This window comes from Musa acuminata, chromosome BXJ2-8 (assembly GCF_036884655.1).
Source record: "Musa acuminata AAA Group cultivar baxijiao chromosome BXJ2-8, Cavendish_Baxijiao_AAA, whole genome shotgun sequence".
NCBI classification, from domain to species: Eukaryota; Viridiplantae; Streptophyta; class Magnoliopsida; order Zingiberales; family Musaceae; genus Musa; species Musa acuminata.
This window is the reverse complement of record NC_088345.1, coordinates 43,142,139-43,160,351: the sequence shown is the minus strand read 5'-3', so window position 1 is coordinate 43,160,351 and position 18,213 is coordinate 43,142,139. Positions and strand designations below refer to the sequence as shown.

General features: G+C 38.5%; 3 protein-coding genes across 6 annotated transcripts; 1 reads left to right on the top strand and 2 right to left on the bottom strand.

Annotated features, from left to right (window-relative positions):
- Window positions 1–2,194: 2,194 nt before the first annotated feature.
- LOC103994668 (caffeoyl-CoA O-methyltransferase) lies at window positions 2,195–3,674 on the top strand. 3 transcript variants are annotated; one of them, XM_009415071.3, is made up of 5 exons: window positions 2,202–2,499; window positions 2,600–2,679; window positions 2,760–2,904; window positions 3,000–3,131; window positions 3,207–3,674. In XM_009415071.3, the coding sequence occupies exons 1-5, from the start codon at window positions 2,227–2,229 to the stop codon at window positions 3,498–3,500; spliced, it is 924 nt and encodes a 307-aa protein (XP_009413346.2). In that variant the 5' UTR covers window positions 2,202–2,226; the 3' UTR covers window positions 3,501–3,674. The 3 variants fall into 3 exon arrangements, with proteins under 3 accessions (XP_064977704.1, XP_064977705.1, XP_009413346.2); XM_065121632.1 differs by having other exon boundaries at window positions 2,195–2,499; window positions 3,000–3,674; XM_065121633.1 differs by lacking the exon at window positions 3,000–3,131 and having other exon boundaries at window positions 2,199–2,499.
- A 1,157-nt stretch (window positions 3,675–4,831) lies between these two features.
- LOC103994749 (transcription factor UNE10-like) lies at window positions 4,832–8,534 on the bottom strand. Of its 2 annotated transcripts, XM_009415178.3 has the most exons (8): window positions 8,051–8,534; window positions 7,873–7,974; window positions 7,710–7,775; window positions 7,567–7,632; window positions 5,561–5,872; window positions 5,389–5,458; window positions 5,146–5,294; window positions 4,832–5,074 (listed from the first exon to the last, which is right to left on the bottom strand). In XM_009415178.3, the coding sequence occupies exons 1-8, from the start codon at window positions 8,279–8,281 to the stop codon at window positions 5,057–5,059; spliced, it is 1,014 nt and encodes a 337-aa protein (XP_009413453.3). In that variant the 5' UTR covers window positions 8,282–8,534; the 3' UTR covers window positions 4,832–5,056. The 2 variants fall into 2 exon arrangements, with proteins under 2 accessions (XP_009413453.3, XP_064975313.1); XM_065119241.1 differs by having other exon boundaries at window positions 4,832–5,294.
- A 1,030-nt stretch (window positions 8,535–9,564) lies between these two features.
- Window positions 9,565–18,213, bottom strand: LOC135619530 (probable E3 ubiquitin-protein ligase HIP1). Its single transcript, XM_065121631.1, has 6 exons — window positions 17,988–18,213; window positions 12,789–14,588; window positions 11,058–11,108; window positions 10,201–10,278; window positions 9,981–10,124; window positions 9,565–9,899 (listed from the first exon to the last, which is right to left on the bottom strand). Exons 2-6 carry the CDS (start codon window positions 14,544–14,546, stop codon window positions 9,768–9,770), a joined length of 2,163 nt encoding a protein of 720 aa, XP_064977703.1. The 5' UTR covers window positions 14,547–14,588; window positions 17,988–18,213; the 3' UTR covers window positions 9,565–9,767.

Sequence of the window (18,213 nt, the reverse complement as noted above, 5' to 3'; positions counted from 1 at the left end):
TCGATAATATAAAATATAATTTAAAATATCATATAAATGATAAAATATTTATTATAATTCATATTCAATAAACTTGCCATCCGAGATCACTTTAAATGCTAGTCAAATAAAGCTTAGGGATATAAATTAAAATAATATTTATCAAATTATTTTAATCTAGTTTATATATAAATAATTTAATAATAATATAATAATTATTAAATATTAATCAGCATAAAAAAAACTCATGTGATAATTGTAATCATGATAAATATAAATCATATCTTTATGTGAAAAATATTTTTTTTTCATAATTTTAAACATATGCATATGAATAATTACATAAATCTCCAAGAACAATAATTGAAATTCAATTATCACAAGCAAAAATTTCATTAATATATTAATGAGAAAATTATAAAAAAATTCATAATTTATTTTTTAATTCTATATAAAAATTATAAATTAATCCAAATAATCTTATTTAATTTGGCAAGCCTATAATTGGGCTGTTCAAATTTAACTTATGGACCAAACATCAATCCAATTAGGCCAATCAAAATTAAAGTTGACAAGGTCAAAATTTATCAAAATTAGGATTCATTCAAATGAAAGTTAGACCGAGATCAAAATAAGTCAAAAACTTAATTTTAACTAAAATAGGTTTAAATTAAGCTATAGTTATAATCTAACCAGACAATCAAAATTCAGATCTAGTCAAAGGCAAAATTGATGGAAGTTAGAATCAAAATCGATCAAAATTAGAGTTTAACCCAATCAAAATCCAAAAATTGATCAAAATCATATTTGGGACCAAAACCAACTTACCTAAAACAAAAATTAGGTCAAAATTGGGTTCAAAACTAATTTGGGATCAAGATATAAATTAGGGTTAAAATCCAATCAATTTGGGAGAGATAAGTGAAAATTAGGACTGGGTCAAAATCAAAATTGACTAAGGCCAAATCAGTCAAAATTGAATTAGGGCAGAACTTGACCAAATTCGATCAAAATTGAGGCTGCTCTAATTACTCACTTACGAGGGCAACCACATTGCCATCATCCTCCATCGTGCGGTCACCGAGCTAGTCATCCATCAGACGACCAGCGTCGACTACCATCCTTGCGGGCCCCGCAGCCTCTCCTGCCATGGTTTCCCTCCAATCGCTCCTAGCATCGTCGGTCCATATGCTGCCCACCTTCACCGTAGTGTTATAGCTCCTCCACACAATAGTCATCGTTGCCCATTGAAGTTACTGCTATCTATTTTCGAGGGACTACCTAGCATGTGCAACCACACGCAACGACATTGCTACGTGTGCACCGATTACATACGATAAGACTGGTGACCAAAGCGGGCCGCCACCCTCCTTAGAGCCATTGCACACAACAATAGCTTTTGTGCTGCGTTGTTGAGCACAACACCTTGCACACTTATTGCTGCCTATAGTAACGATGACTAATCATCGCGGCACACAACTTTGTTAGAACATCACCCTCAACGTCACCAAAACCAGTATAATTCAATGGTAGCAATCGAGATTTTACAATCGTAACTCCTTGCGATACTGTCGATAGTAGTCCATAATATAAATCATGTGGGCTAGAAAATCCTCATCGCTTGTAAGTAGATGACTTGTTTCAGAGGGAAAGACTCAAATGGATCCTACGAGCATTATAAGATCAAAATAGAAATAATAATTCGATATAATCAAGATAGATCTAATACATAAATAGATCAAAAATAAATATAATATAAAATTGATCTAGTTTCTTTAATAATATATGAGAACTTAGTTTTGAATGACATTGCTATGATACTATCAATCGTAAGAAATAAAATTATTATGTAAAAATTTAGGTAGATCGGATATCATAAAACAATACATTGTTATCTACATATATCATAAATCTATATAAAAAAAGTTATTATTATTTTTAACATTATAAATAGATGAGGATTTATTAAAGATAATTAAGAGAGTTCTTTCCATCAAGATATTTCTTAAAATATTTTAATATAAATAATTTTGTATTGATCAATAATTTTAATTAAAATTTAATTAATATATCTTAATTAATTAATTAATTAAAATTATAAAATCTACAAATGATAGTGGTCCAACCCTATGTAGACATCATTCTTGGAAACAACAACAGGAAGTCTCATACGGATGAAGCAAACCAGCTCAGTGTAAGCTGTCAAGAGAACTGTCGCAAGGAGCATCCTAAGCACAAAGTCTAGACATGGGAAAGACCGCTTACCATTTCATCTCACCAATATGCACCCAATTGGAATCACTCGCCGACGGTCACCAGCTTCAGTGTATCCCTCTTTATGATCCCACAGCTTCTCCACCCCAAACCAGCATAGTTGGTAGCCTTCTTACTCCAGCAAAAAAGCTGAGAGAGAGAGAGAGAGAGAGAGTAATGTCTTCCTCTGAGTCTGAGAGCAGTCAGCAACGGAGGCATCAGGAGGTCGGGCACAAGAGCCTTCTTCAGAGCGACGCCCTCTATCAGGCACGATTCTTTGATTCACTTCCAATTCCGAGCTTATGCGCTGTCTTTCATCTGCTGCGGTTCGGATCTGAGCTTTCTTCTCTGATATCACTGCTTGCAGTACATGCTGGAGACCACCGTTTACCCTCGCGAGCCCGAATGCATGAAAGAACTCCGCGAGATCACCGCCAATCACCCTTGGTATATACATCATGCAATTACTGGTTGTGATTTGGGTGGACGTATACTTTCCTTGATCTAACGCTGGATGGATTCTTCAGGAATATTATGACAACCTCGGCTGACGAAGGGCAGTTCTTGAACATGCTGCTCAAGCTCATTAACGCCAAGAACACCATGGAGATCGGCGTGTACACCGGCTATTCCCTCCTCGCCACCGCCCTCGCCCTCCCCGACGATGGCAAGGTAGCCACCATCACTTGACAGGCCTTGGCGTTTGGTCTTCGTTGCTTTATGTGTGTGTGTGTGTGTGTGTGTGTGTGTGTACGTTCATGAATTAGATACTGGCCATGGACATCAACCGGGAGAACTACGAGCTTGGTCTGCCGGTGATCGAGAAGGCCGGCGTCGCCCACAAGATCGACTTCCGCGAAGGCCCGGCCCTCCCTGTTCTCGATCTACTGCTTGAAGATGTGAGAATGGAATGCATCTTCCAACCATTACTCCTTGTCTCTGCTGATAAATGCTGTCGATGTGGTTGGTCGCAGGAGAAGAAGCAGGGGAGCTTCGACTTCGTGTTCGTGGACGCCGACAAGGACAACTACCTCAACTACCACAAGCGGCTGCTGGAGCTGGTGAAGGTGGGCGGCGTGATCGCGTACGACAACACGCTCTGGAACGGGTCCGTGGTGGCGCCGCCGGACGCGCCGCTGCGCAAGTACGTCCGCTACTATCGCGACTTCGTGCTGCACCTCAACAGGGCTCTCGCCGCCGACCCCCGCATCGAGATCTGCCAACTCCCTGTCGGCGACGGCGTCACCCTCTGCCGGAGGATCAAATGATCACGGCAATCTATGTACATCTCCCATCTCTCCCCATTAATTTGTTCTAATTAATGTCATCATCATCATCAAATGTCAACCGCATGACATTTTTCCTGCTACAATCGTAGCTGAGAGAGAAGAACTATGCCATGTAAATTAAATTTCAGCAATATGAGTTTGACTGTTCGACTTTTTCTTGTGATGCTGCTACCCATACAGATCAAAATAACTCTGATGCATTTGCTTGATGTCATTTTGAGATGTGTCATCTCATCAACAACACAAAGATGACAAATTCAATCGAGAACTGATGAGCATAAGATTGTAGAGATAAAGATGTACACAGTGACTTTCTACAGACGTTGTTTAAGATTAAGATCTCAATATTGTTTCCATTCCCTTTGGACTACTTAATTTGGTGGGGATCTCTATGTTTTCAATGCCTTGGTAGGTGAAAGCGATGTGTTTCTTTATCCAAGCAAACTATTCAATGTCAAAATTCTTCCTTCTTCCTCCAGAGTGACTGAAGCAAACAAATCGTGTTCAAATGGAAACTAAAAAAAGAAAATAAAGAATAAAAGAAAAGATATTTAGGGGACTAAAAATGGTTCAAGTTCTATCAAAATTAGAAAGCTATTTACCTCACCATGAAAAACCCATCAGGGTTTTGTACATTCTATTTTGTACAATTTATCAGATGTAACAACAAATGATGAGTTTGTTTATTTTCTTCATTGGGAAGATGAATAGCACCAAACTCTTTTGCCCCTTCAAAAAGAAAAGAAAAAACACTGAAATCTTCATGTCTTTTTGTATATTATTGTGAATAGTACCAAAGCATGTGAGTTGAGTGCAGGTGGAATGGGAAGTGACCTCAGCCTGTAATGACAGGGGAGAAAACCAATTGGGGTAGAGCACCTGCCACATCCACTCACATTGGTGGATGATTTTGATGATGAGTCGTGACAAGTTGACACGATGGGTTTTGGCCAAGTTCCATTTACTTGCAAGGCCACAAGAGAGAGACCTCACAAAGTATGTGACTTTGATGTTATTTAGATTCATGAGGCAAACAACTTAACCACACAACATTATTTATTTGCATACAATGTGCATGTATATATGCGCATATGAACATTATATTTGAGTAGAGTATTATTATAGTTTAGCACTCTTCCATATGATATAATTACATATTTTGTTCTATGCATATAGACATAATTGTAATTCACCTCCTCTGTTTAATTGGTAGGTCATCAAAAGGGAATATATTATTGTTTTGACCCAAAAAATAATTATGACATTAAACAAGTTATTCCCTCCATAAAGTTGTGATTGGCATTGAACTGTTAATCAAAATGGATCTCTTCTTCAAATGATACTTTCTCTGAACATGAGAGGTGTCTGTTTCATCAATTTACATATTAGATGTCTCGGTGCCAAAGAAATGTTCAAAAACACAGTTGCAGTTCTTGACATGGCTGAGTCCAAAATCTTGTTGGCTTGAATGCCTCAGTAGGAATCAGCAAAGATTCTTCTGTGTATCAGGTGCACTTTAGAAATCTTCCTTGGCATCAGCTCCAGTCTGTAAGCTGGTCAATTTCATATATGACACACTTATCAGCATCAGACAGTGCTAAAAGGAAGAGAAGGAAAAAATTACCCATGCAGATTCTGGATGAAGTTTTTCCTCATCGGATAACGTGCCTTCTGTTCTCTCTTCTCTGCCAAACATGCATTCTTTGAGATGGTCAACACCGATTCGCCTACCCAAATGCTTCACATTGATAGCCATGGAGCTCCTCTCATTTCCTTGGAGAAGCAATGAGATGAGGAAAACAATGTCTCAGCGACAAGAATGGAATAGCCACCAAACGTACTGGTTGAAGAATCTAAAATAATTTACCTATGTGGCTCATTGTGTTATGCACTGCAGCTAATTGCATGTGGGCTGACACATCACCTGAGAACATGTCCTTCCAATATACAAGCAAAAAGATTCATGTTAAAACTCCACATATATGCATAATCGAATCGTTCTTCAAGATGACTTTGTTCCGAAGCAACAAGAATTCTACCTCACAGGAAACAGGCACTTGGAATGATGCATGATGAGAGTGTGAGGATGTAAATAACGAAGCCTCAGGCTTTGTCACATTGATGACACTCGCCTCGATGGTAGATTGGACGGAGGATGTCCACCGATTTGACAGATCAAATGAAATCTGAGCAGCTGAATCTTGGTTCAGGGGTAGCAAGCCTGTTCCTGTATTCATTGCCATATCACTATTCAGACCAAAACCAATACACATTTGGGAAGTTTGCAAAGGCTGAAGAGCTCCGGATAGATACATCGAGTGGAGATTAAGACCATTCCTCATTGACAGAATCTGCAAGAAAATTAAAACAATGGATGATGACTAATGATTGAGCTTTAGCATAAAAATAAAGCTAGGAACAGCAAGGTTGATTGAGAGCTAAGAGGATATAAATCAATTTGAGTATATAGTCTTTAGATGTGCTCTTTGCTAACTGAAACGAAAGTCGAGGTCCATTTGGATGCTCAATTTCTTGGTCTGTCAGTGAACTCCATACAGAAAAAAAGCAGGACGAACGAGAATTGGATGAATTGTAAAGTCTATCTGCAGATGTTAAAATAACTTCTCCAATGACTCTTGGACTGGGAATTCAACAGAAATATAAGGTTTCCATGATTCTATCCTCGCTGTTCCGTTCTCTCTCCTACTAGAGTCTTGGCTCTCCTCAGAGCCTTTGTTCTATTATAATATAGAGTTAATTAGGTAGACGTAGCATGGTTAATCATACATGAAACCCACTCTAACTTTATTTAACATGATCCTATGTATCAAGGGTGTGCATCCAACAAGTTTAAGTAGCCAGAATTGAAGCAAAAGAAGAGAAAGTGATGGAGGAACTACAGAATTTCCAATCTGAAAAGATCTTTATGGCTCAAAGAGGACTGACTCATGGTTCCAAATTATCATTTCGACAATGATAGTGAATTAGCTGCAATGAGCAAAAAATGAATTGATTTGTTTGGAGTTTGGACAGATACACAGCAGACTTATGGAAACCATAACCATTAAGACTCTCTAAGGTGTGTAATTCCAAAGTGGTGTCAGGAACCAAACACCCTAAATACAAAAAGAAAGAAATAAAGAATCACATAGAGTAATATATTGGAGATAGAGCATGAGGCACAATTTTATTCATTCTCTATCAGTGCAATAGTGAGGCATATGTACATTTAGAGGCTAGAAGTTTTAAACAACATTAGCCTATGGAACGTATCCAATGAAAGAGACACAATGACAAAGCCAATGTACAGCCAATAAGTCCGAACATCAGAAAACCACCAGTTTCCCAAACATCAACTCTTTTGTCTTCCAATGTTTATCAACTGAACCACATAACTTCCTTGTGGCTATTCGAGGCTTGTTTTCTGAACCTCACTACGTTTTCTTCACTTATCATCTTTGGCTCCCAACAAAAGGAATCAAATTCGAGAATATCATTTACCAATAAATACTGGACAGATGCATATGGGAGAAATTTTACCTGACATTTCAACACAATCATGATCGTCGGCGAAGTTGACAGGGTACAAACTCTGTCATTGACAGCGGATCGATCAGTCATTTTTCATATCTGATTTAAGTTGATTATATAATGTACTTCTTTAATATTAAAACATTGCAATGTGTTATCATGCAAGATTTTTCAGAACTCTATCTTTCTAATCCAAGAGGTTGTAATTTGGTGCTCAAAGGAACCACAACAACAACACTTAACAATTTACAAATACACCTCAACGCAGCTTTTGTGAAGCTCTGCAGATTTTGTTAGTAGTAATTTGTGGAATTGGCATGCTTGACAAATCTCATTAATCTTCTTTATCATTTATGCTCAAGGAAAATATATTCCAAGCAGAGAAGACCAGATAATGGCGCATTTCACATGTATCTAAATAAGATTACACAACATAGAAGGAAAGAACTGACAATAGATTGGCAAACATCATCTAAAAATTATAGAAAGGAGAAATTTGACAGTAGTTACCGACCTGTACTTGGAGTTGCAGTTGTTTGAGGTATTCAATGGCCTCATCAAGCATGGAAGCCTTATCCGTCTGATATAATGCACAATCTTTCAGAGACAAATCAAGAACACTTGACTAAAACAACGAAAAGTCGTACACAATTGCACCTTGTTTGAATTGGGAATAAGATTCTGCAATGCCCTCATCTTCTCATTGATTCTGCTCCTCCTCCTCTGCATTCAAAAGATCATATCACAAGAACCATTTATCTCAGGTAGAGTGTACCAATTAAATACATAAAAAAGATGAAAAATGAAGACCTCAGATCACCTTTTCAGACATGTTGTGAACTGCTGCTGCCCTGCTTCTCTTCGAGCCAGAGCTCCGGCGAGGAACCGGCTTTGCAGGCTCCTCGAACGCCTCCACGCCCTCCTACGAACCACAAACAAACAATCGATCAAGGCACAGCCCGATGAATGACATGCTGAAAACATGCATGGCAAACCACCTCACTCTCACAGTCGAGAGAGTCAAAGTCCTGGTCCTGAGACTCCTTCCCACTGCTACCACCATCACCACCAGCAGAAATGGGGTAGGAAGAAGAGGATGGCATCTGTTCAGCGTCACGAGAGAAAGATCCAACAACACAAGCAGAAGAGCAGGAGATCTTCTCCTGATCTCCTTGGAAAGAAGTGTAGCTACTGCCGGAGCCGTAACGCGTGCGGCTATGGTCATCCATCACAGCTCTGACCAAGCTGCAACAGCAAAAGGCAAAATGAGCTGAAACAAGTGCAGCAATGTGCAAAACCAATGCCCTATTTGCTCTAAGCTGCTCCGCAAGTTCCTCAACCAGTGCTCTTCGTTACACTCACACCACTGACAGCTGCAGGTTCTCGAGGCCGGACCCAAATACCCAGTGAACACATGAGGCAGTTGTCGAAGTCTTTGGTCTACTGCGAAAAGGGTGAAAGTACAGGAGAAGAACATGGCAATGCCTGACATCTCCTGCTCGAGGTGTAAGATGGATGTCTGTGAAAGGAATGGGGTTAAAGCAGAGAGAGAGAGAGAAAGAGAGAGAGAGAGAGGGTCACGTTGCAGCAACTGCTCGTTGACGCGATGGGTCTTCTTCTGTGTTCCCGACATGCCACGGAACTGCCACCGATGTGAGGGGTGGCATCATCGCCATCACTCCCCGCCTCTGCTGCGCCCGAGGACAGCGACGTAACGGGCACAGACTTTGATGAGATGGGATCTCGCTTGCTTCCGTTGGGGTTCCTGAGTGAGCGAGAGAACACCGACTCGGCTGGAGGATGAACTCCAAAACCCCTTTGATATGTTTAATACCGGCTGCTATTAAAGAAAAACAATAATGATTTTCTTTTACATATATATATATATTTTTTTAAATATGACTTTTAAAAGAACTCAGTGATTCTTGGATATTACTGGCAGCGTCCCAAATATGGTGGGTGATATGATGAATATAATCCTTGTCCATTCGGCTTTAAAGTTTAAACCAAATCAATCTAACCCCTTCTTCCTCCATTCATTGCCCTGCCAACCTCGACGCGTTCTCTCTCCTCCGAGTATGCCGCTGCCCTGCCTTTCAACACGTTTGCATTGACGCTGCTGTCATCCTCTACGGCTTCCGTTCACCATTGACGCTGCTGTCGCCGCACTCTTTTGCCTTCCCGCCACACTCCCCTCTTTGTTTCCTTCGTTGTCGTCACTCTCCATCTTCCATCACACCCCCTTCTCCATGCTATTTACAAAATTTGAACAACAAGTCGATACCAAAAAGAAAGCTTGCCTATATAATTCACCAATGGGTAACGAACGTGTTAGCATCTGCCTGTTCAAAATATTCCACGAAACTCAAACAGATCAGCCTCTTAATAGAGTCCATGGCCAAACCCAATCCAAGCACTGTGGACATGGATACAACATTTCCACGTAAGAGAAGACATCAGTGGCAGTGCCCTATGAATCATCCACCCCAACCCCCCCTGGCACACAAACCACTAGCTTTTGAACAGTTGACTGTTGTTTATTCAACCAAAAAGGAGGGCAGTTCAGTCAACAGACTCCCATTTGAGCCAACAGCAAAATTTGATAATCGACAGCTCGAAAAATTAAGACATAAACCATGGATTTCAATACATACAATTATCCTACACCATCTGCATGGTCAAATTTGCTGTGTGTGAAATGTGCCACACCCCTCTTCATGTAACTAGGGCTGTATTCTTGCATATGGGACACAGATTCTTGTGCATTAGCCATTGCTTGATACAAACAGTGTGGAAATCATGCCCACAAGCCAAGGTGCCGAGGTCCTCACCTTCCACATATTCCTCCTGAGAAAAAGCAACCGAAATAATACGCCGTCAGCTGGGAAAAAAATCAACAGGTCTGGTGAGATTAAACGGAACAAATACCTGACAGATACAGCATGGTTCATGTTCCATAGATACTCCAAGTGTTCCCAATGAATGCTTCTGCTGTTTAAGGTGCTTCAAAATTGTTTCCTCACTCAATCCGGTGCAAACATCTCCTATCCGTTCTTCCAATGCCAGGAGTTCCTTCAATGAAAATTGCATTTGGGTTCAGCAAGTTGTCCGTCTGTTCAAATTCCTACAACATATTGGAAGTTCATACCTCATATGACATGTTATCAACATCAAGACGCATGTCCCTGTGCCTGTCATGCATATCGCTGCCCGCCAAAATGAGAGTCTGATCAAGGACAAAGACATCCTGGCCAGTTAAAACCAAACATATCGAACCCCACAAAATGAGACTTATGGTACCATTTGTGGAGTCCTTGAATAGATCAATGATGTATTGTCAACATTATTGTAATATCAACAAGTTGTACAAATAGATTTGCTCAAGGATTAGACAATCAAAGAGCAATAAGAGGCTAAAACAAAAAATTGAAGATACGGATTTCATTTGATCAATATGGTAATTCCATTTTACAAAGAGAACATATGTGACTTTGGAACTCTCTACCTACCAGCTGGCCTTCTAAGTTTTGACAAGCTTAAAATCAAGTTTGCAGCAGGTTAAAAGAATCTTTATAATTCCTCCAGGTAGCCATACAGAGTGGCAGAGTGCTCGGCTGATGTATCCCTAAACCTATAATATTGCAGAGTGGCAGAGAACACGTTTTGCCAGTGCTGGAGGTGAGGATGATGCCGATCGATGGATTGAGGATGGAAGCATACGATCAATGGCAGGAACTAACAACCTGCTTCCAGCAATAGTTGAGCTAATCTATCAGAAACAATTATTTGTTGCCTTTTCAAAGTACCGTATGATTTTGACTACCAACTTTTATGTTTACAAAGTATGGTGAAAAAAAATAATTGGGTTCTAAACTCCAGTGTGGTCTATGTACTCTGATCCTGCACAAAACAGACCATAGGAATCTTTACCCTTACTAGCATCTCCCTCTCTTTTAAATACCTTGCTATTTCTGATTATGTAGAAGAAATTGCCCAAAAACTAACCTCAAACCGAAGACCATCGCCACGGCGCAGGGACTCCAATGCATGACGAATCTGGTGCAAAGGGAAAATGTAAGCACACAATGAAAACTTAGAATAATTCCATGGAGATAAATTCATCAGTAACTATACACATACAATATTCCAACTAAACAAACATTTCCGTCGAATCTGAGATGGCAAGCAGCTAGGTACCTTACATTATAGATTTATCTTTACATAAAAGATAGGAATCATAAGTTTATAATATGCAGTAAAAATAAATAATTTTCAGACTCGATATCAGATGAAGTAAATCTCCACAGAAGAGGGAAATCTTTTACCACATTGAAACAAGAAAATTAAACAAGAACATCCACCAAGGAACTGCTATTTCAATGAAGTGGCTGCTGTTCTTTTAGGGTGTCAAGCTACCTAAGAATGAAGTAATCAACAAGCTATAAATTAAAGTTGATGATTAGTACTTATGCTCCGGAGACAGGACTTCCCAACAGAACATAGGAATCTTTTATGCTCTGATGAGGAGAGCAATATCTCTTTATATTGGATAGGGTAATATAATGTATTCTTATTTTGGAAAAAGAAACCATGATTCAGTATAGGTAAATCTTATGCAGAATGTAGATGAGAATGGTTAGACCTTGTAACAGGAATGAGAAGAAAAAGAAAAGAATGGACTGATGGTGAAAAGAAAATTTAAATTTGTCTACTCAAAAGATTGACCATATAAAAGATTATGCTTCAGAAACCCAAGAGGAACTTCTGATGACAGTTTATACATCATCTTTCTGTCTATCACCTTATCAACTTGATGTTCTTTGACAGTGAAATATGTGAATAATGGTTTATTTTCATCAAATACTCCAAAGGAAATATAATTATTATAGATGAGAGACCCTAAATCATCATTGACAATTCAAAATGCCATATAAATTTCAACCCAGAGAAGACAAATGACAAGTCGTCAGAATTTGTCCAGGGTTGTCAAGTATTACAATGAACAGTTTTTGGAGATATTGGCAACTATGTTCACAAAGTTGAAGGCTTCCTACTGGACAACACATGGGCAAGAAAATGTGATCTGAATGTAGACTTATCAAATTAATAATTATTTTTATAATAAGAATTGATTGTTTGACTTCTGCAAACATGTCAATGTATTCATGGTGTATTAGCAAATACAATAGCAACATAACATTGTACTGGGAACAGCATTTTTCAATAATATCGTAACATTATCCAGTCTGTATCCTTCATAACTCTAAATCACTGGCTCCAAATATTTGTTCGACGATCAAAATAATAATGGCACTAGACTAGTTGAAAGAAGAAGATGACATTGCATAGGATAGGTTTGTTAGTTATAAATTTATTACCAACGCTATACATGAGATGATCAATGAAGATATTTGTGAGCCAAGACCAAAAGATGGGAACTCCTACCAAGGGTTGCCCTAAACTCTCTCGGAACTTGGTGATGCCTAGGAACACTAATAACCAATGAATCCATTTTAGAATCTTATTATCATAAATTCAACGAATTTATTTTAATAAGTATAATGTTACCCAGGATACAGAAGATGCACTAAAAAATATACATGTTCAAATGTGCTCAGGAAAGAATAATACATAAATGTTCAAATGTACTCAGCAAAGAATAGTCCACAACAGAAATTATCTTAATTATATGAAAAAATTGGTTAAGGACATGCAGCTGTTAAACTTAACAGATACCTCAGATAACATCCTACTTCTCTCTTCCCCTGCAGCTGTTAAACTCCTCATGGTTAAGGATGCACCCAAAAGACCATCATACCGCCTTCTTATCAGATGAGTTGACCTGATGTGTGGTGGTGTCTGCGGGCCATGCAAACTAGCTCTAATCTGCTGAGCTACCTCCTGTGAACTAAAAGAGTGACCAGAATGTTGCATAGGAAAGTTAGCACGCTGACCTCCAGACTCAAAGCTGCCAGATGATAGCAATGATGCATGAATATTCTCTGATAAGGGTTGTGGATATTGGGCGGGAGGATTTTGATGAGAAACCCAAGTGGATCCTAATGTAGGATGGAGCCCTGAGTTTGTAACAGCTTGTGAACTAGGAACCATGCTTATATTTCTGCTGCCCATACTCCAGTTTGCTTGATCTTGTATCATGTCCCTTATATCTGTTACAGGAACAACATCCAAAATGCTGGTTCCTGGCATATTCCTCAAGTTATTTCCCTCTCTAGCAGCAATCATTCTGTCCTCTGTACTAAAAGAGCCTGATGAAATGCCAATTCTTGAATTGGAAGTTCCATTCCATGGAAAACTGTATGCAACTGGGGGTACTCCGGGAACAATTGGTGGACGAGGTTGGTTTTGTGAACTTGCAGTTGTAAGCAGTGGTGTAGGCCCCAGGGAGTGATTCAGTGAAATGGAATGAGAAGGTGGTCGATTTTGCAACCATGCTTCCAATTGCCCAACTGTATCAACTGAATTCCGCAGAGAGATGTCTTGTGCCTGTGCAGGGTTAGTTCTTATTCGGTGATTTCTTCGTGAACTTTCAGCATTCCCTGCTGCATTTGCAGAGGGATAGCAGTTAGAGGCCATGCCTCTTATAACATTAGCAAAACCTGCTGGGTACTCTTCAGTGAAATGTGCAGCAGATGGATAACTTGATGTGCTAGAAATATTCAAACCAGTCATAGGATTATAACTACGAGAATGAAGCAAGCTGGTTTCGCTTTGGTGGGAAGAGCTTGCATTTCCGCTTGCTGAAGACTGTCCAGGGAACCCATCGCTATTCTTTCTCTTGCAGGATGAGCGTCGTCCATCCAATGAATTTTCTGGTCTTTCATCATCTTCTCTCAAAAATCCAACACTCTCAGAAACACTGCCACTAGGATTGGATGAACCAATTGAAGATGGAACAGTTTCAGGATCTAAAAAGCGCAACATATAAGGATGATGAGATTGCCTTGGCTCTGAGATTTCATTGGCTATACCATCTTGAAGAGCAGCATGTTCTGAGTTCTGATGTATGTTGTTGGAGTGGGAATTATTTCGGGGAAGGGATTGGATGCCATCAATCTGTGTTGTACCATGACTAATGTTAACGTTCTCCAAAGAAAGCACATGGGAAGCTTCAAAACGATTTTCTTCTATTCTAGGCCCACCTTGGGAAGTAATTGTTGCAGATGGTGTCCACCCAGTATCCAATTTATTCTCCTCATGGTCCCCCTGGTTTTGAGCATGTTCACTCGAACTAGATCCACCTGTGTTCCAAATGCTCAATCGAGCACCATCTTGATTAGCCATATTTAAGCATGGCCTATTTGAATTAGCAGAGGATACTATACGATCTGTCATGCTCTGGATCTCTACTGGATTAAAAAGCATGTTATTCCACATGAATTGTTGATTCATGCCAGAGCTGGTTGTATTGGATCCGTGGTCAAATTCAAAGGAATCATGGAAGGGTTCAACAAAACTCCTTTGGCCTTGCATCAAAGCAAGCGTACTTTCTTCTAAATGGCAGCCAAATATGTCCTGATTTAGTAAAAACAAAGGCAGTAAACAATTCCGGTAAATTCAATCGACACAAGAAACAACAAGAAGAAATCATCATTTAGTCCCGATGTAAGGAAACAAGAAGTCATCAAATGGATTATTGACCTTGGAAATTTTAAACATCATTGGCCTAAATGATAAGCATTTGACGTCATAAACCGATGGTCAAAATTTCCAGTCCATTTTTCCTAAAATCAAAGGATCTATCGTGTACATGGCTTCTTATGTCATCCTTTTCAAATAAAAATTCTCTTTTTTCATGAGTGGTGGGCATCATAAGTTTATACAATTCAGCATCATGTAAATCAATTCATTGCTTGTTTGGAATCAACATCCTAGCAATCAAGAAATGTGATGCTGCATCCACCAGTCATCACATAAAACTCAATTTTGCATCTTTATTGATTTGTGTTGAAATCCAATAGAACCTATTGGAACACAGTATAAGGGTATGCATATCGAACTATGACTTGAACCATAATGCCAATATCTTGGATGACACTTTTATCTTTAACTTATAATACCATTTCATAATAGAATGCCTGTAAAAATCATAATAAGAAAATAACAGGATATGTAGATCAATATTCAAAACTTCACAATTTATAACAAAAAGACTATTTACCTTTCTTCCTCAGTGTACATGATCAATCAGTTCATCTTATTAGGTTTTACTTGTTCTTTCTCAATTATCTATGTGATTCAATCGAGTAAATTATCATCATACAAAAACAAACATCAGCTCTAGAAAAAGACTTCTAGTTCAAAAACTGTTTGTTTGACAAATATCAAACAATTCAACACAACCCACTTGGTAAATCGAAAGGGTTGTGGAATCTGTCAGCAAAGACTAGACAGTAAAGTGAAAAGGCTGCAGATAGAAACTGAGAAGTTGTATTTGCAGAAGGCAGGGCTTCTAGTGCAGAGAAAACAGGAAATCAATGAATCATCAAAACATAATTCTCATTAACAGGTAGTGAAAAATGTAACATATACTTCCTAACCAAGACAATTAAATAGCCAGAATAGCCACAAGGAACAATCAGCCACAACTAATGATTAGAAAGAAAACACAAACCAACTATAGTAATTGAAGGCCATCAATGGTCAACACCTTATCACTAAAGCAAAATTCATAGTGTCTTATATCAAAAATTATATTTAACAAACATACACAAAAGGAACAAATCATTCCTATAGAAGATCTGCTAAGCTTGAAAACTGAAATTCCATTAGGACTCAAACTAATTTTGAGAGCCAAAAAATAAAGAAAACGGATACTTTTGGAATATCTTTTTTAACATAGAAAAGAGATGTTCAGCGCATGAAGCATCCAATATGGAGGAATCATATGACAATTATTATTAAAAAGATACATGCATATTAAACAAAGTAATAATATACATTTTCCACCCTCCGACAACAAGATGAATATAAAAATGACCTATTGAGCTATTCAATGGCTACAGTTGTGAACAAGAGAAAAGAGAATATATATATATATATATATATATATAAAATTTTGGAGACTGCAACAGGTATCGTAAATGACCAGCCTTTAGAAAACTATACAACACCAAGTGGGGTTAAAACAAAAGTCAACAGTAAAAAATGATTGGTATAAGAGTCTAGGTGATAACATTTACAAAGTGAATGATCCAAGCATGATCTTCCTTGAATTACTATATCAAAAGCACCTAAAACGTATCTGAAAAAACAAACATGGCACAACCTCAGAAGTTCCTTGAGATGTGAAGAGAATTTGAAAAGAAAGAAAGGTAAGATTCGACATATGAAGATGTACACACAGGTACGGCTCAAACTATAAGCCAAAAATCATTAAAAGACCAAGTTCAACAATGAATGAGATGGTTGTTATGAAAAATCACATGCATAAAATGGTAGTAACTCTTAAAAACCAACAAGATCCAGTGAATAAAACACTCTTACACTTTAAAGGAAAGAGGTGCTAACGTGAAAAAGACGAGTCAACTTGTCCTAAAAACTGAACTTCATGCCAATTTTCACAAATAAATATATTCTAAAGGTAAGGAACTGTCATTTAGAACTACAAGATATCTACCAAATTTCGTTAAAGTAACAAGAGAGCATATCTAACTTCAGAGGGACAGACAAAAGGTAACCAAGCCAATCTCTCTCTGGTTAAATTCAACTATTGTCCTTTGGCATGCACAAACTCCTAACAATCATTCAATGGTGATACTACCCTTGCACTTAATCCTCCAGAGGAGTTCATGCTACTAACAATGCACAACTTGCTATGAAGCAAATGCATGGAGGGTATACAAGATATTTACTCTTTGTATGTTCTAATCAACTTCACTTGATAAAAACATCACTTAGATATCTCTTTTACATGATGTAATCAACTTCAATTGATAAAAACATGATTTAGATATATGTGTGTTACCCTATCTAACGTGTGTGTAGAGATAGCAAATTTTATTCATTGTGTCAACTACTTTCATCATATATATCTTCATTACTCATACAAGATTTGACCATTTCTTTACCTTAGATGTCAGCTGTCTAATGCCACCCTCCTCTTTCCGGGCTTGGGACAGGAAAAAATAAACAAAAAACGCAAATCTTAAGCAGCTTAATGTCAACAAAAGATCCACATAACCAACTCCAAACAGTTGTACAAAATTATGTTTCTCAATCGCTTCTCCACCAGCTTTGAATTACAAAATGTATCAGAAAGCTATAAGACATAAAAGGTAATGCCTGTACGGGCTTCTTCAGCAATGGTTTTACAGTTCTCGTTTCCATTCTTTTATGCCCAAGACTAACGATATGAGGGTTGAATTTTTGTCACCTTTAAAATTAATACAGAAAAACAAACGACGAATTTACTCAGATCAGATTCCTCAGAACGAAAAATGAAAGAGGTCGCACACTACAATCAAAGCCTAAATTACGACTGATTCACTCCAATCACGAAAAGAGATGAAATCTTTCGAACAAAATGGGACCAAGAAATACGCTAAAAGCTTCTTCTCAAGTCAAACTCCACGTTCTATTCAAATTAAACCAAGAGACCTACAAATGAGAAGACCAAACAGAAACATCCAGCAAACCACAGTAAAAACGCGAAACCGAAGAAAAAGGTAGCAAATTCGACATTGAAAATGCATGATCAGACAATGATGTCGTCCATCCGAACAAAAGGCCCAAGACAGGCAGATCTATCCAAGAAAACTCCACGCATAAACAGAGAGACAAAAAAAGAAGGGATAATCACCAAGAACAAATGCCCGAAACAACTTGCAAGAAACAAAACAATCTACAGCGACGAAGCCCAGACTATAAGAGTAAACTTTGTGATGGGACTCGATTCGATTCACAAGAACATACCTAGTTGAGATCCTTCAATCCAAGATGATCGAAAGAACAGGGATCGTCCCCTTTCTAGAAGTCAAGAAACCGCCTTCACTCCCCTCTCTCGTTCCATCAACCCGTCGATCAAGGGAAGATCGGAAGCAGGAGTCTGCTTCGTTGGATAGGGTCAGGGGAGATGGACGATCAATGGAGAGAGAGAGAGCGATGAGAGAGATAGAGATGGGGGAATACTTTGTGGGGG

What these genes read in the sequence shown, in the direction of transcription:
- LOC135619530 (XM_065121631.1), bottom strand. Translation starts at nt 14,546, where the DNA reads ATGCAAGGCCAAAGGAGTTTTGTTGAACCCTTCCATGATTCCTTTGAA. An exon ending in GAAGTAGGATGTTATCTGAG is followed by an intron (nt 11,109 to 12,788) that starts GTATCTGTTAAG and finishes CCTTTGCACCAG; the next exon opens with ATTCGTCATGCATTGGAGTC. An exon ending in TTGATAACATGTCATATGAG is followed by an intron (nt 10,125 to 10,200) that starts GTATGAACTTCC and finishes TTTTCATTGAAG; the next exon opens with GAACTCCTGGCATTGGAAGA.
- LOC103994668 (XM_065121632.1), top strand. Translation starts at nt 2,227, where the DNA reads ATGGGAAAGACCGCTTACCATTTCATCTCACCAATATGCACCCAATTG. An exon ending in AGAGCGACGCCCTCTATCAG is followed by an intron (nt 2,500 to 2,599) that starts GCACGATTCTTT and finishes CACTGCTTGCAG; the next exon opens with TACATGCTGGAGACCACCGT. An exon ending in CCCTCCCCGACGATGGCAAG is followed by an intron (nt 2,905 to 2,999) that starts GTAGCCACCATC and finishes TTCATGAATTAG; the next exon opens with ATACTGGCCATGGACATCAA.
- LOC103994749 (XM_065119241.1), bottom strand. Translation starts at nt 8,281, where the DNA reads ATGGATGACCATAGCCGCACGCGTTACGGCTCCGGCAGTAGCTACACT. An exon ending in CTCTCGACTGTGAGAGTGAG is followed by an intron (nt 7,975 to 8,050) that starts GTGGTTTGCCAT and finishes TGTGGTTCGTAG; the next exon opens with GAGGGCGTGGAGGCGTTCGA. An exon ending in TAACACAATGAGCCACATAG is followed by an intron (nt 5,295 to 5,388) that starts GTAAATTATTTT and finishes TGCTTCTCCAAG; the next exon opens with GAAATGAGAGGAGCTCCATG.